Consider the following 16,246-nt stretch of genomic DNA (forward strand, 5'->3'; position numbering starts at 1 on the left):
TATTTAGAATTGCACGCATTACATAAAGTACACATTTGTCTTCTTTCAACAACCCAGAATCCTTCACATTTAAAGTGACGACACCAATTAATGCTGTAACTTTTTCCTATAGCGTAGAAAGACGCTAATGAGGAAAAGATGCTCCATATAAGCTGGACGGCAGGAACAGTCTGCACTAACCAAACAAACGCCATTACATCTGCAGTATTGGAGACCTGGCTCCACGGCCTTGCATGGCTTTTTACCCTGATTTTCTATAGAAACAGGAGACAAGTGCTGGACGAGGTGGAGACAGATAGGCAATACTGGGAAATATACAGCCTTCCACTTAAGCACCGGAAACAGGCACTGGTTTTAGGTTCAGTAAGTTACAGCCCTGATGTGGGTCCCTGCTGACATCTTGCAAAAGAATCACACGCGACCATTTCATACCTCTTCATGCCTCAGGGGCTTTTCATGAGCTTGCTCCTTCTTTTCTGCATCATCCAAAACAACGGCTTTCGAGGCCAATAACCCTTAGAAATGAAAAAGAAAAGCTGTTATGATCCAGGCACTGCAGTAAGTTCTCATCTTCCAATCGCCGTGATGTAGACGTCTGTTGTGGATCTGGCAGTAGATTGACCAGGAGAAGTATAAAACTGGTCACAGCAAACCCAACACCCGCTATAACCCATTCCACATCCAGTGACAGACGTTTAACGAATCCTCCCGATCAGGAGATCCCAGTAATATTACTACACGGATCAGAAGATTTCCATATGCACGTGTCTATTGAGGTTATTCCTTATCTCAAGAACTAGAGCCCATTCGAAAAAAAACAACTTTCATGTTGAATTCAGAAAACCCAAAATACCCCAAACTTGTTCAAATATCCTTGGCAACTAAACATTTTTTTTTTTTCCGGTTGGGCCGTGCTATCAATGATATTGGAAAATCATTTATATAATGCACAATAGCTATAAAAGTCCTATAAATAATATCTGAACAAATGCTGCGTTACAATTGCTTCACTTGGTTGTTCTTTAGGGAAATCACATTTGCAAATTAAAAGGAATAGCACACTATTACAGATGTAAGCGACACTGGATTTCCGTGACCTGCACAAAAGAAACGGCAGTGTGACGGCACCTATATAAGGCTACGGAATCTCACTGATGACATCAGATATACTGGCCAGCAGGGGAATACATTAGCTGATAGCCAAACCGCCATTGTTCTGTAGGTGCGTCATTATGCCCTAAGAAGTTTAACAAGCATGGGAATGTTGGAGGAGGGTGTCTCTACTCAGGACTTGTAGCATAGTAATTGTTTGTGATGAGGATTCTAATAAGCTAGGAGACCAAAGAGGGTGGAATCTCTCTGAACTATAGTGCTTGGAGGAAGGAGGAGTAGTGGGCGACTCTCTGCTGTGTCGTGGTAGTACAAGGGAAGGGTAGCATGTCGGCAGCACATAGCAGTGACGTGCGGTGAGGTAAATGGCTGGGGAGGCACTGGCTAATATCAAAGACAGATTTACATATATATGAACCCAATAGCAGAGCATGACGGGGAGGGCTGCACTATGCTGTAGATTGTGCAGACTACTGGCATATGTAATAAGGGACACATCCCTTAGCGCAAGTGACTGCACTGCCATTGCTAGGCACAGTACACACTGGAAAGAGTCACTTACAGTACAGTACAGTACATTATATAGTGGCCAGCAACTCTGGCACACAGTCAGGCAGCCAGTGACATTGGGCCTAATTCAGACCTGATCGCAGCAGCAAAATTTTTCTCTAATGGGCAAAACCATGTGCAGTGCAGGTGGGGCAGATGTAACATGTGCAGAGAGATGTAGATTTGGGTGGGGTGTGTTCAAACTGAAATCTAAATTGCAGTGTAAAAATAAAGCAGCCAGTATTTACCCTGCAAAGAAACAATAGAACCCACCCACATCTAACTCTCTCTGCACATGTTACATCTGCCCCACCTGCAGTGCACATGGGACCTCATTCCGACCTGGTCGCAAGCAGGCGGATTTTTGCACTGCTGTGACCAGGTAATCGCCGCCTACAGGGGAGGGGGTTAGCGCTGCGTAGGGGAGCGATCACTTGTGCAGAGAGCTGCACAAACAAAAAGTTTGTGCAGTCTCTCTGCACAGCTCAAGACTTACTCAGCCGCTGCGATGAATCTTCTTGGAGCGGACGTCAGGATCCCTCACTGCAAACGGCCGGACACGCCTGCGTTTTCTTCACCACTCCCCGAAAACGGTGAGTTGACAACCCCAGCCGGCTCTTCCTGTCAATCTTCTTGCATTAGCCGCTGCTAACGCTTTCTTCGTTCTTGTCGTAGCTGCCGTCGCCGGGCAGCGAAGCGCCAACTCATTGCTGCCGGCACGCATGCGCTGTTGATACCCGATCGCACGGCTGCAAAAAAATGCAGCGTGCGATCGGGTCGGAATGACCCACATGGTTTTGCCCACTGGAGAAAAATGTTGCTTTTGTGATCAGGTCTGAAATAGGCCCCTTGTCACTGTACCATACACTATAAGTAGGATTTGTGGCCAGTTTCTTATGGAACACTTGTATTTGGCTGTTTTTTTTTTTTTGGGGGGGGGGGGGGGGGGGTTCTGTACATTTTGCTAATAAATGCCATATTAGTTATTAATAAAACCCAGCAAAAAGGGAAGGAGAAGCTCTGTCTCTATAATACTCCTTTCACGCCGCACAAATTACCCAGTACATTGCCGGGTTGACATGCGTTTAGGTGCGGTGTGAAAGGGGTATGTTCCGATTTCCCGCATCGCATGGCCTGGTATTTCAACCCAGAAATAAAGCAGGGTTATTCCCGGGTCAGGTGCACAGTGTGAACGGATCACCGGGTCGATGTGATCTGGGATCCGTTCACACTATAGGGACCGGCGGCACTTTGAGAAAATCTGATCTCCAAGCACCGCCACTGCACACGTCACCAACCAGGGTTGGTGCCATCAGTCTGAAAGGGGTCATGTGACCTGCTTTAGCTATGTGAAAGTGGTAGGAGTCTTGCAGCAGCACCATGTCAGTACAGGGGGAAGGTGGCTGAGCTTTCTTCCTGGCAGAGACCTGTGCCTTCTCCACTGCCCCCCCCACCCCCAACACACCCGCACCCCCACACCCACACACAGTACAGATTTAAATCTTTAAGTTAAAAATAAAAAATAAGATTTTACTTTCCGGTAAATCTATTTCTCGTAGTCCGTAGTGAATGCTGGGGACTCCGTAAGCACCATGGGGAATAGACGGGCTCCGCAGGAGACAGGGCACTTTAAGAAAGAATTAGGAATACTGGTGTGCACTGGCTCCTCCCTCTATGTCCCTCTTCCAGACCTCAGTTAAGGAAACTGTGCCCGGAAGAGCCGACAGTACAAGGAAAGGATTTTGGAATCCAGGGTAAGACTCATACCAGTCACACCAATCACACCGTATAACTCGTGATCAACTTACCCAGTTAACAGTATGAACAACAGAGCATCAGACAAACCTGATGCAACCATAACATAACCCTTATTTAAGCAATAACTATATACAGAAGAAGTCCGCACTTGGGACAGGCGTCCAGCATCCACTACGGACTACGAGAAATAGATAAACCGGTAAGTAAAATCTTATTTTCTCTAACGTCCTAGTGGATGCTGGGGACTCCGTAAGGACCATGGGGATTATACCAAAGCTCCCAAACGGGCGGGAGAGTGCGGATGACTCTGCAGCACCGATTGAGCAAACACAAGGTCCTCCTCAGCCAGGGTATCAAACTTGTAGAATTTTGCAAAGGTGTTTGAACCTGACCAAGTAGCCGCTCTGCAAAGCTGTAATGCAGAGACCCCTCGGGCAGCCGCCCAAGAAGAGCCCACCTTCCTTGTGGAGTGGGCTTTTACTGATTTTGGAAGCGGCAAGCCAGCCGCAGAATGAGCCTGCTGGATCGTGTTACAGATCCAGCGAGCAATAGTTTGCTTTGAAGTAGGAGCACCCAGCTTGTTGTACGCATACAGGATAAACAGCGACTCAGTTTTCCTGACTCTAGCCGTCCTGGCTACATAAACCTTCAAAGCCCTGACTACATCCAGTAACTCGGAATCCTCCAAGTCACGAGTAGCCACAGGCACCACAATAGGTTGGTTCATATGAAAAGATGACACCACATTTGGCAGAAATGGCGGACGAGTCCGCAATTCTGCACTGTCCATATGGAAAACCAAATAGGGGCTTTTATGTGACAAAGCCGCCAATTCTGACACACGCCTAGCCGAAGCCAAGGCTAATAGCATGACCACCGTCCACGTGAGATATTTTAACTCCACGGTTTTAAGTGGCTCAAACCAGTGTGATTTCAGGAAACTCAACACCACGTAAAGATCCCAAGGTGCCCTGGAGGCACAAACGGGGGCTGAATATGCAGCCCTCCCTTTACAGACGTCTGAACTTCAGGTAGAGAAGCTAGTTCTTTTTGAAAGAAAATGGATAGGGCCGAAATCTGGACCTTAATGGACCCCAATTTTAGGCCCAAAGTCACTCCCGACTGTAGGAAGTGAAGGAAACGGCCCAGCTGGAATTCCTCTGTAGGGGCATTCCTGGCCTCACACCAAGCAACATATTTTCGCCGTATACGGTGATAATGTTTAGCAGTCACGTCCTTCCTAGCCTTTATTAGCGTAGGAATAACCTCATCCGGAATCCCTTTTTCTACTAGGATCCAGCGTTCAACCGCCATGCCGTCAAACGCAGCCGCGGTAAGTCTTGGAACAGACAAGGTCCCTGCTGCAACAGATCCTGCCTTAGAGGCAGAGGCCATGGGTCCTCTGTGAGCATTTCTTGCAGCTCTGGATACAAAGTCCTTCTTGGCCAATCCGGGACAATGAGTATCGTTCTCACTCCTCTTTTTCTTATGATTCTCAGCACCTTGGGTATGAGAGGAAGAGGAGGAAACACATAAACCGACTGGAACATCCACGGTGTCACCATTGCGTCTACAGCTATCGCCTGAGGGTCTCTTGACCTGGCGCAATACCTCTGCAGCTTTTTGTTGAGGCGGGATGCCATCATATCCACCTGTGGCAGTTCCCACCGATCTACAATCCGCGCGAAGACTTCTTGATGAAGTCCCCACTCTCCCGGGTGGAGGTCGTGCCTGCTGAGGAAGTCTGCTTCCCAGTTGTCCACTCCCGGAATGAACACTGCTGACCGTGCTCGTACGTGATTCTCCGCCCATCGAAGAATTCTGGTGGCTTCCGCCATCGCCACCCTGCTCCTTGTGCCGCCTTGGCGGTTTACATGAGCCACTGCGGTGATGTTGTCTGATTGAATCAGCACCGATTGGTTGCGAAGCAGGGTCTCCGCTTGACTTAGGGCGTTGCATATGGCCCTTAGTTCCAGGATATTGATGTGAAGGCAAGTCTCCTGACTTGACCACAGCCCTTGGAAACTTCTTCCCTGAGTGACTGCCCCCCACCCTCGGAGGCTTGCATCCGTGGTCACCAGGACCCAGTCCTGAATGCCGAACCTGCGGCCCTCGAGAAGGTGAGTATTCTGCAGCCACCACAGAAGAGACACCCTTGGTCCTGGGGGATAGGGTGATCAGCCGATGCATCTGTAGATGCGATCCGGACCACTTGTCCAACAGATCCCATTAAAAAGGTCCTCGCATGGAACCTGCCGAAGGGAATGGCCTCGTATGACGCCACCATCTTTCCCAGGACTCTCGTGCAGTGATGCACCGACACCTGTTTTGGTCACTGACCAGTGTCATGAGTTCCTGAGCCTTCTCCGTCGGGAGAAAAACCTTCTTCTGGTCTGCGTCCAGAATCATGCCCAGGAAGGGCAGACGCGTCGTAGGAATCAGCTGCGACTTTGGAATATTCAGAATCCAGCCGTGCTGTTGTAACACTTCCCGAGAGCGTGCTACACTAATCAGCAACTGCTCTCTGGACCTCGCCTTTATGAGGAGATCGTCCAAGTATGGGATAATTGTGACTCCTTGCTTTCGCAGGAGCACCATCATTACTGCCATTACCTTGGTAAATATTCTCGGTGCCGTGGACAGACCAAACGGCAACGTCTGGAATTGGTAATGACAATCCTGTACCACAAATCTGCGGTACTCCTGATGAGGTGGATAAACGAGGACATGAAGGCAAGCATCCTTTATGTCCAGAGACACCATAAAATCCCCCTCCCTTGCGATGACCGCTCTGAGCGATTCCATCTTGAACTTGTACTTTTCAAGTATATGTTCAGGGATTTTAAATTCAATATGGGTCTGACCGAACCATCTGGTTTCGGGACTACAACATGGTCGAATAATAACCCCCTCCTTGTTGAAGGAGGGGAACCTTGACCACCACCTGTTGAAGATACAATTTGTGAATTGCAGTTAACCCTGTTTCCCTCTCGGGGGGGGAAGCCGGCAGGACCGTCAGTGAGGAGGCATCTTCTCAAAGTCCAGCATGTAGCCCTGAGACACAATATCTATTGCCCAGGGATCTAACAGGGAGTGAACCCACTTGTGGCTGAACTTACGAAAGCGTGCCCCCACCGGGCCTAGCTCCGCCTGTGGAGCCCCAGCGACATGCAGTGGATTTTCGTAGAGGCCGGGGAGGACTTCTGTTCATGGGAACTAGCTGTGTTGTGCAGCTGGTTTCCTCTGCCCCCGCCTCTGGCAAGAAAGGACGCACCTCGGACTTTCTTGTTTCTTTGTTCGAAAGGCTGCATTTGATAATGACGTGCTTTCCTAGGCTGTGCAGGAATACAAGGCAAAATATCAGAATTATCAGCTATAGCTGTGGAGACCAGGTCCGAGAACCCTTCTCCACACAATCCTCAGCCTTCCATATGCCACTTAAGTTGGCATCATCTGTCCATTGCATATTCTACAGGATACGTCAAGCAGAAATCGACATAGCTTTGCCTCTGGGACCCAGTATACTCATGTCACTCTGGGCATGTTTTATGATATATATCTCTTAAGACAGCATCTTTAATATATATATATATAAATCTCTCTCTCTCTATATATATATATATATATATATATATATATACACATACATACATACATACATATACTAGGGTCTCAATTTCTGCTGATAAGGTACCTGTCCACGCCGCCACAGCGCTATAAACCCATGCCGACACAATCGCCGGTCTGAGTAGTGTACCAAAATGTGCACGCTATCTGCAGGATCCCTGAGAATAGCTAGGGCTACCTTTTGGGCAAACTCGACACCCTAGGGGAAGATTCCCATCACATCCTGGCCCTAGTGGGGAAAGGATACTGCCTGAGAATTCTTTGTGGGAAGCTGCAGTCTCTTGTCTGGAGATTCCCGCTCTTTTTCCTCATGAGAGGAGGAAATTTACCTCAGCTTTCTTCCCCTTAAACATGTGTACCCTTGTGTCAGGGACAGATGAGTCATCAGTGATATGCAAATCATCTTTATTACAATAATCATATATTGAATACTTTTCTGCCATTTTGGCTGTAACTTTGCATTATCGTAGTCGACACTGGAGTCAAACTCCGTGTCGATATCAGTGTCTATTATTTTGGATAGTGAGCATTGTGAGACTCTGAAGGTCTCTGCGCCATAGGAACAGACATGGGTAGATTTCCTGTCTGTTCTCTAATCTTTTGTGCAATAAATTCAACTTAGCACCTACACATATCCAAACAGGTGTCGGCGTTGTCGACGGAGACATCCTCTCACACACATATTAGCTCCATCTCCTCCTTAGGGGAGCCTTTTACCTCAGACATGTCGACACACACGTACCGACACACCACACACACAGGGGATGCTCTACTTGAAGACAGTTCCCCCACAAGGCACTTTGGAGAGACAGAGAGAGAGTATGCCAGCACACACCCCAGCGCTATATGACCCAGGAATCACACAGTAACGTAGTGTTAACCCAGTAGCTGCTGTTTATATTGTTTTTACGCCAAATTTATGTGCCCCCCCTTCCTCTCTTTTTCACCCTCTTCTATCGTGCTTCTGCAGGGGAGAGCCTGGGGAGCTTCCTCTCAGCGGAGCTGTGGAGAGAAAATGGCGCTGGTGAGTGCTGAGGAAGAAGCCCCTCCCCCTCAGCGGCGGGCTTCTGTCCCACGATTTTGTGTAAAATAATGGCGGGGGCTCATGCATATATACAGTGCCCAACTGTATATATGCCCACTTTGCCAAGAGGTCTCTAATTGCTGCCCAGGGCGCCCCCCCCTGCGCCCTGCACCCTACAGTGACCGGAGTGTGTGGGTGTAATGTGGGAGCAATGGCGCACAGCTGCAGTGCTGTGCGCTACCTCATATGAAGACTGGAGTCTTCTGCCGCCGCTTTTGAAGTCTTCTTGCTTCTCACGCCGGCTTCTGGCTTCTGGCTCTGCGAGGGGGACGGCGGCGCGGCTCTGGGATCGGACGACCAAGGGTGCGTTCCTGTGTTCGATCCCTCTGGAGCTAATGGTGTCTTGTAGCCTAGGAAGCATGACCTATCCGCAGTTAGTAGGGCTGCTTCTCTCCCCTTAGTCCCACGTAGCAGAGAGTCTGTTGCCAGCAGATCTCTCTGAAAATAAAAAATCCTAACAAAATACTTACTATCTAGCAAGCTCAGGAGAGCTCACTAAAGTGCACCCAGCTCGTCCGGGCACAGATTCTAACTGAGGTCTGGAGGAGGGACATAGAGGGAGGAGCCAGTGCACACCAGTAGTACTAAATCTTTCTTAGAGTGCCCTGTCTCCTGCGGAGCCCGTCTATTCCCCATGGTCCTTACGGAGTCCCCAGCATCCACTAGGATGTTAGAGAAATATAGACTGCTGTTAATGTGTACATTCTTACAAAAGACAGTAAAAATAAGATTTTACTCACCGGTAAATCTATTTCTCGTAGTCCGTAGTGGATGCTGGGGACTCCGTAAGGACCATGGGGAATAGACGGGCTCCGCAGGAGACTGGGCACTCTATAAGAAAGATTTGGTACTATCTGGTGTGCACTGGCTCCTCCCTCTATGCCCCTCCTCCAGACCTCAGTTAGGATACTGTGCCCGGAAGAGCTGACACAATAAGGAAGAATTTTTTTAATCCCGGGTAAGACTCATACCAGCCACACCAATCACACCGTATAACTCGTGATACTATACCCAGTTAACAGTATGAAATATAACTGAGCCTCTCAACAGATGGCTCAATAATAACCCTTTAGTTAGGCAATAACTATATACAAGTATTGCAGACACTCCGCACTTGGGACGGGCGCCCAGCATCCACTACGGACTACGAGAAATAGATTTACCAGTGAGTAAAATCTTATTTTCTCTAACGTCCTAGTGGATGCTGGGAACTCCGTAAGGACCATGGGGATTATACCAAAGCTCCCAAACGGGCGGGAGAGTGCGGATGACTCTGCAGCACCGAATGAGAGAACTCAAGGTCCTCCTCAGCCAGGGTATCAAATTTGTAGAATTTTGCAAACGTGTTTGCCCCTGACCAAGTAGCAGCTCGGCAAAGTTGTAAAGCCGAGACCCCTCGGGCAGCCGCCCAAGATGAGCCCACCTTCCGCGTGGAATGGGCTTTTACAGATTTAGGCTGCGGTAAGCCTACCGCAGAATGCGCCAGCTGAATAGTGCTACAAATCCAGCGCGCAATAGACTGCTTAGAAGCAGGAGCACCTATCTTGTTGGGTGCGTACAGGACAAAAAGCGAGTGAGTCTTTCTGACTCCAGCCGTCCTGGAAACATAAAGTTTCAGGGCCCTGACTACATCCAGTAACTTGGAATCCTCCAAGTCCCCAGTAGCCGCAGGCACCACAATAGGTTGGTTCAAGTGAAAAGCAGATACCACCTTAGGGAGAAACTGGGGACGAGTCCTCAATTCTGCCCTATCCATATGAAAAATTAGATAAGGGCTTTTACAAGACAAAGCCGCCAATTCTGACACACGCCTGGCCGAAGCCAAGGCCAATAACATGACCACTTTCCACGTGAGATATTTCAGATCCACAGTTTTAAGTGGTTCAAACCAATGTGATTTTAGGAAATTCAACACCACATTGAGATCCCAAGGTGCCACGGGAGGCACAAAAGGGGGCTGAATATGAAGCACTCCCTTTACAAAAGTCTGAACTTCAGGCAGTGAAGCCAGTTCTTTCTGGAAGAAAATCGACAGGGCCGAAATCTGGACTTTAATGGAACCCAATTTTAGGCCCATAGTCACTCCCGACTGCAGGAAGTGTAGAAAGCGACCCAGCTGAAATTCCTCTGTTGGGGCCTTCTGAGCCTCACACCACGCAACATATCTTCGCCAAATACGGTGATAATGGTTCGCGGTTACTTCTTTCCTGGCTTTTATTAGCGTAGGAAAGACTTCCACCGGAATGCCCTTTTTCTTTAGGATCCGGAATTCAACCGCCATGCCGTCAAACGCAGCCGCGGTAAGTCTTGGAACAGACAGGGCCCCTGCTGCAGCAGATCCTGTCTGAGCGGTAGAGGCCATGGGTCCTCTGATATCATTTCCTGAAGTTCCGGGTACCAAGCCCTTCTTGGCCAATCCGGAACCACGAGTATCGTTCTTACTCCTCGCCTTCTTATTATTCTCAGTACCTTTGGTATGAGAGGCAGAGGAGGGAACACATAAACCGACTGGTACACCCACGGTGTCACTAGAGCGTCCACAGCTATCGCCTGAGGGTCCCTTGACCTGGCGCAATATCTCTTTAGCTTTTTGTTGAGGCGGGACGCCATCATGTCCACCTGTGGCCTTTCCCAACGGTTTACCAACAGTAGGAAGACTTCTGGATGAAGTCCCCACTCTCCCGGGTGTAGGTCGTTTCTGCTGAGGAAGTCTGCTTCCCAGTTGTCCACTCCCGGAATGAACACTGCTGACAGTGCTAGCACGTGATTTTCCGCCCATCGAAGAATCCTTGTGGCTTCTGCCATTGCCATCCTGCTTCTTGTGCCGCCCTGTCGGTTCACATGGGCGACTGCCGTGATGTTGTCTGACTGGATCAGTACCGGCTGGTTTTGAAGCAGGGGTCTTGCCTGACTTAGGGCATTGTAAATGGCCCTTAGTTCCAGAATATTTATATGTAGGGAAGTCTCCTGACTTGACCATAGTCCTTGGAAGTTTCTTCCCTGTGTGACTGCTACCCAGCCTCGAAGGCTGGCATCCGTGGTCACCAGGACCCAGTCCTGTATGCCGAATCTGCGGCCCTCTAGAAGATGAGCACTCTGCAGCTACCACAGTAGAGACACCCTGGTCCTTGGAAACAGGGTTATCATTTGATGCATCTGAAGATGCGATCCCGACCACTTGTCCAAGAGGTCCCGCTGGAAGGTCCTCGCATGGAACCTGCCGAATGGAATTGCTTCGTATGAAGCCACCATTTTTCCCAGGACTCGTGTGCAACAATGCACCGATACCCGTTTTGGTTTTAGGAGGTCTCTGACTAGAGATGACAGCTCCTTGGCTTTCTCCTGCGGGAGAAACACTTTTTTCAGTTCTGTGTCCAAAATCATCCCCAGGAACAGTAAGCGAGTGGAAGGAACCAGCTGTGACTTTGGAATGTTCAGAATCCAGCCATGCTGTTGTAGCACCTCCTGAGATAGTGCTACTCCGACCAGTAACTGCTCCCTGGACCTCGCCTTTATAAGGAGATCGTCCAAGTATGGGATAATTAAAACTCCCTTTTTTCGAAGGAGTATCATCATTTCTGCCATTACCTTGGTAAACACCCTCGGTGCCGTGGACAGTCCAAACGGTAGTGTCTGGAACTGGTAATGGCAATCCTGTACCACAAATCTGAGGTACTCCTGGTGAGGAAGGTAAATAGGGACATGCAGGTAAGCATCCTTGATGTCCAGGGATACCATGTAATCCCCCTCGTCCAGGCTTGCAATAACCGCCCTGAGCGATTCCATCTTGAACTTGAATTTTGTTATGTAAGTGTTCAAGGATTTCAAATTTTAAATGGGTCTCACCGAACCGTATGGTTTCGGTACCACAAACAGTGTGGAATAGTAGCCCCGGCCTTGTTGAAGTAGGGGTACCTTGACTATCACCTGCTGGGAATACAGCTTGTGAATGGCCTCTAGCACAGCCTCCCTGCCCGATGGAGTCGTCGGTAAGGCTGATTTCATGCGGCTGATTTGGAAGAAGCGGGGGAGGACTTTTGGTCCTGGGAACCGGCTGTGTGTTGCAGCTTTTTCCCCCTTCCTCTGCCTCTAGACAGAAAGGACCCGCCTTTTCCGCGCCTGTTTTTCTGGGGTCGAAAGGACTGTACTTGGTAATACGGTGCTTTCTTAGGCTGTGAGGGGACATGGGGCAAAAATGCAGACTTCCCAGCCGTTGCTGTGGAAACAAGGTCTGAGAGACCGTCCCCGAATAACTCCTCACCCTTATAAGGCAAAACTTCCATGTGCCTTTTAGAATCTGCATCTCCTGTCCACTGCCGAGTCCATAAGCCTCTCCTAGCAGAGATGGACAAAGCACTTATTCTAGATGCCAGCCGGCAGATCTCCCTCTGTGCATCTCTCATGTATAAGACCGAGTCTTTTATATGCTCTATGGTTAGCAATATAGTGTCTCTGTCTAGGGTGTCAATATTTTCCGACAGGGAATCTGACCAAGCAGCAGCAGCACTGCACATCCAGGCTGAGGCAATAGCTGGTCTCATTGCCTCAATCATGCCACAAATGGCCCTAGTGGACATTAAATTTGACTCATCGTCGTCGACACTTGCATCAGTATCCGTGTCGACATCTGTGTCTGCCATCTGAGGTAGTGGTCGTTTCAGGGCCCCTGACGGCCTTTGAATCGTCTGGGCAAGCACGAGCTGAGAAGCCGGCTGTCCCGCATTTGGCATGTCATCAAATTTTTTATGTAAGGAGTTGACACTTGCACGTAATTCCTTCCATAAATCCATCCACTCAGGTGTCTGCCCCGCAGGGGGTGACATCACATTAATAGGCATCTGCTCCGCCTCCACATAAGTCTCCTCATCAAACATGTCGACACAGCCGTACCGACACACCGCACACACACAGGGAATGCTCTTACAAGGAGACAGGACCCCACAAAAGCCCTTTGGGGAGACAGAGAGAAAGTATGCCAGCACACACCAGAGCGCTATAATAATACAGGGACTAACTGAATTATGACCCTTTATAGCTGCTTATTATATTAAACTGCGCCCAAATTTAGTGCCCCCCTCTCTTTTCCGTAGTGTAGACTGCAGGGGAGAGTCAGGGAGCTTCCTTCCAGCGGAACTGTGAGGGAATAATGGCGCCAGTGTGCTGAGGAAGAAGGCTCCGCCCCTTTTTCGGCGGCCTTTCTCCCGCTTTTTTCTGTAATTCTGGCAGGGGTAATTACCACATATATAGCCTCTGGGACTATATATTGTGGTTATTTTTGCCAGCCAAGGTGATATTATTGCTGCTCAGGGTGCCCCCCCCCCAGCGCCCTGCACCCTCAGTGACCGGAGTGTGAAGTGTGTATGAGGAGCAATGGCGCACAGCTGCAGTGCTGTGCGCTACCTTGGTGAAGACTGATGTCTTCTGCCGCCGATTTTCCGGACCATCTTCATGCTTCTGGCTCTGTAAGGGGGACGGCGGCGCGGCTCCGGGAACGAACACCAAGGACGAGTCCTGCGGTCGATCCCTCTGGAGCTAATGGTGTCCAGTAGCCTAAGAAGCCCAAGCTAGCTGCAAGCAGGTAGGTTCGCTTCTTCTCCCCTTAGTCCCATGATGCAGTGAGCCTGTTGCCAGCAGGTCTCACTGTAAAATAAAAAACCTAATTTTAAACTTTCTTTCTAGCAGCTCAGGAGAGCTCCTAGTGTGCAACCAGCTCGGGCCGGGCACAGAAATCTAACTGAGGTCTGGAGGAGGGGCATAGAGGGAGGAGCCAGTGCACACCAGATAGTACCAAATCTTTCTTATAGAGTGCCCAGTCTCCTGCGGAGCCCGTCTATTCCCCATGGTCCTTACGGAGTCCCCAGCATCCACTAGGACGTTAGAGAAATGGACAGTACTGTGTTATATGCCACTAGAGAAGTACCTCCATACATAACATAAGACCAAATTGGAAATGTGTCACATAAAATCTAGCCATATAAGAGTCAAACAACACTTGTACCTTAATAGATTGTTTCTTTAAAGAAACATATTCCCCTTCAGCAGCAGTACAGTGGTCAGCTATATGTTTGCTGGCGCCAGTTACTGATAGCTTTCCCACACTATGGTGCCCTCAGCTTTAAACCTTGCTGGATGATATGGTGATAGAGCTGGGATCAGGCATTTCACTGTTGTTTACCTGCCTGGTGATCTGTATGAGGAAGCTGTCTCCTTCTTATGGCTGTATCCAACGTTCAGTGCAGCACAGGGAAAGGACGACGAGTTAGGTAGCTAATGAATATGCATAACTGAGGGGGCGTGCCTTGAGCCTGTGTCAAGCACGCATGTCAGAGCTGCCTCAAGCTGGTGCTGTTTTCAATGCAGGACTATGCCTGACACGTGGCTCCGCCCCCAGCTCCGTAGAGCATTTGACAGCGAGAGAGAGGCAGATCTCTCAGTGCCTCTCTCTCCTCTGCTCTCTGCATTTGCAGCGGCTGGAACTTCATATTCCAATGACAATAGCATCATTTTATACTGATCTGTGTTCTAACACAAATCAGTGTAAAAAACAGCTATTTTCACTGGAATATGACAGGTGAGGCTCTGCCTCCCCTGACTGCACGTCCCTGGCACACAGGGCTACTTGAGGAAGAGATACATGAAAGGTAGACCTGTGTAGGGAGTCAATACAATCAGGCTCCCAAGCAAAATAGTACAAAAAAAAAAACGGACAAAATAAATATGTATAAAATTGTTCACAGAGTAACACTTGCAATTCTAAGATACTCAAGGGTCTAGACCACACTAAGATACTCAAGGGTCTAGACTACACTAAGATTTTCAAGGGTCTAGACTACACTAAGATATTCAAGGGTCTAGACCACACTAAGATTATTCAAGGGTCTAGACTACACTAAGATATTCAAGGGTCTAGACTACACTAAGATACTCAAGGGTCTAGACTACACTATGATACTCAAGGGTCTAGACTACACTATGATACTCAAGGGTCTAGACTACACTAAGATACTCAAGGGTCTAGACTACATTAAGATACTCAAGGGTCTAGACTACACTCGAAAGGGACATGTTTCATCGCCCCAATATAAACCCGGAAGATCGCAGATGTGACACCTGGTAATAGTTTGTACGACACAAACCAACCTCTTTTGCAAGACCCAAAAAAATCAGTTCTCCTAAACTCGTGTCTCATTGATCGTTAATGCTCCAACAAGATCCAATAACTGAAGAGATCCCTCTTTCATCATAAACAGATTTGGATCTAGTGCAGGAATCACAATATGTTGATTTCAAGCTCAATATGGAAATCCCAATTAGGTAGAAACCCCCCGACCAAGCACGGAGTTTGGACACCTAGGCCAGATAACCCAGCAGCCACAAGAGGCTGTATCCTCTTGAACAACTGGACAAAACAAAGCAAATGAAAACCACAAACAAACATGGAAAGCACTACAGTCTGTGTGTCTACTTTAAGATGTAGAAAATAATATGATTGGGAAGTCCATTGGTGAATAATAGGTAAATATGCCATATACTGTAGTTTATTTCATAGCAAATATTAAAACATGTAAGCATTAAATTGCTTGTTTAAATGCGTTTCCACGATAACACTAAAACAAACGAATTAAAGAGTAACTTGCATTAAGTTCCATACAGCCTTGCAGCAAATTAATTCACTATTGTTAAAGTAGTTTCCAATACGAGACTCTTTCAATTTAGCAGTACAATAGATGATCTCCAATACAGAGCTAATGGTAGTAATTAAAAGTTGTTATTGCATATATTAAGCTTCCTGAAGTATTAATTACATTTTCATGTTGAGCTTGACAAAGCAGTTAATGCAGCACATATACAGGTTGAGTATCCCTTATCCAAAATGCTTGGGACCAGAGGTATTTTGGATATCGGATTTTTCCGTATTTTGGAATAATTGCATACCATAATGAGATATCATGGCGATGGGACCTAAGCCTAAGCACAAAATGCATTTATATTTCATATACACCTTATACACACAGCCTGAAGGTCATTTTAGCCAATATTTTTTATAACTTTGTGTATTAAACAAAGTGGGTGTACATTCACACAATTCATTTATGTTTCATATACACCTTATACACA

At 48.0% G+C, this 16,246-nt stretch overlaps 1 protein-coding gene across 2 annotated transcripts in view; it reads right to left on the bottom strand.

Annotated features, from left to right (window-relative positions):
* PHF20L1 (PHD finger protein 20 like 1) overlaps positions 1-16,246 on the bottom strand; it is a 274,345-nt gene that overhangs the window by 81,675 nt on the left and 176,424 nt on the right. For both annotated transcript variants that reach the window (XM_063921261.1, XM_063921260.1), the window contains exon 8: positions 433-515. In XM_063921261.1, the coding sequence (XP_063777331.1) occupies positions 433-515 (83 nt within the window). The remainder of the gene's footprint in view (positions 1-432; positions 516-16,246) is intronic.

The sequence above is a fragment of the Pseudophryne corroboree genome, chromosome 5 (assembly GCF_028390025.1).
Source record: "Pseudophryne corroboree isolate aPseCor3 chromosome 5, aPseCor3.hap2, whole genome shotgun sequence".
Classification (NCBI taxonomy): domain Eukaryota; kingdom Metazoa; phylum Chordata; class Amphibia; order Anura; family Myobatrachidae; genus Pseudophryne; species Pseudophryne corroboree.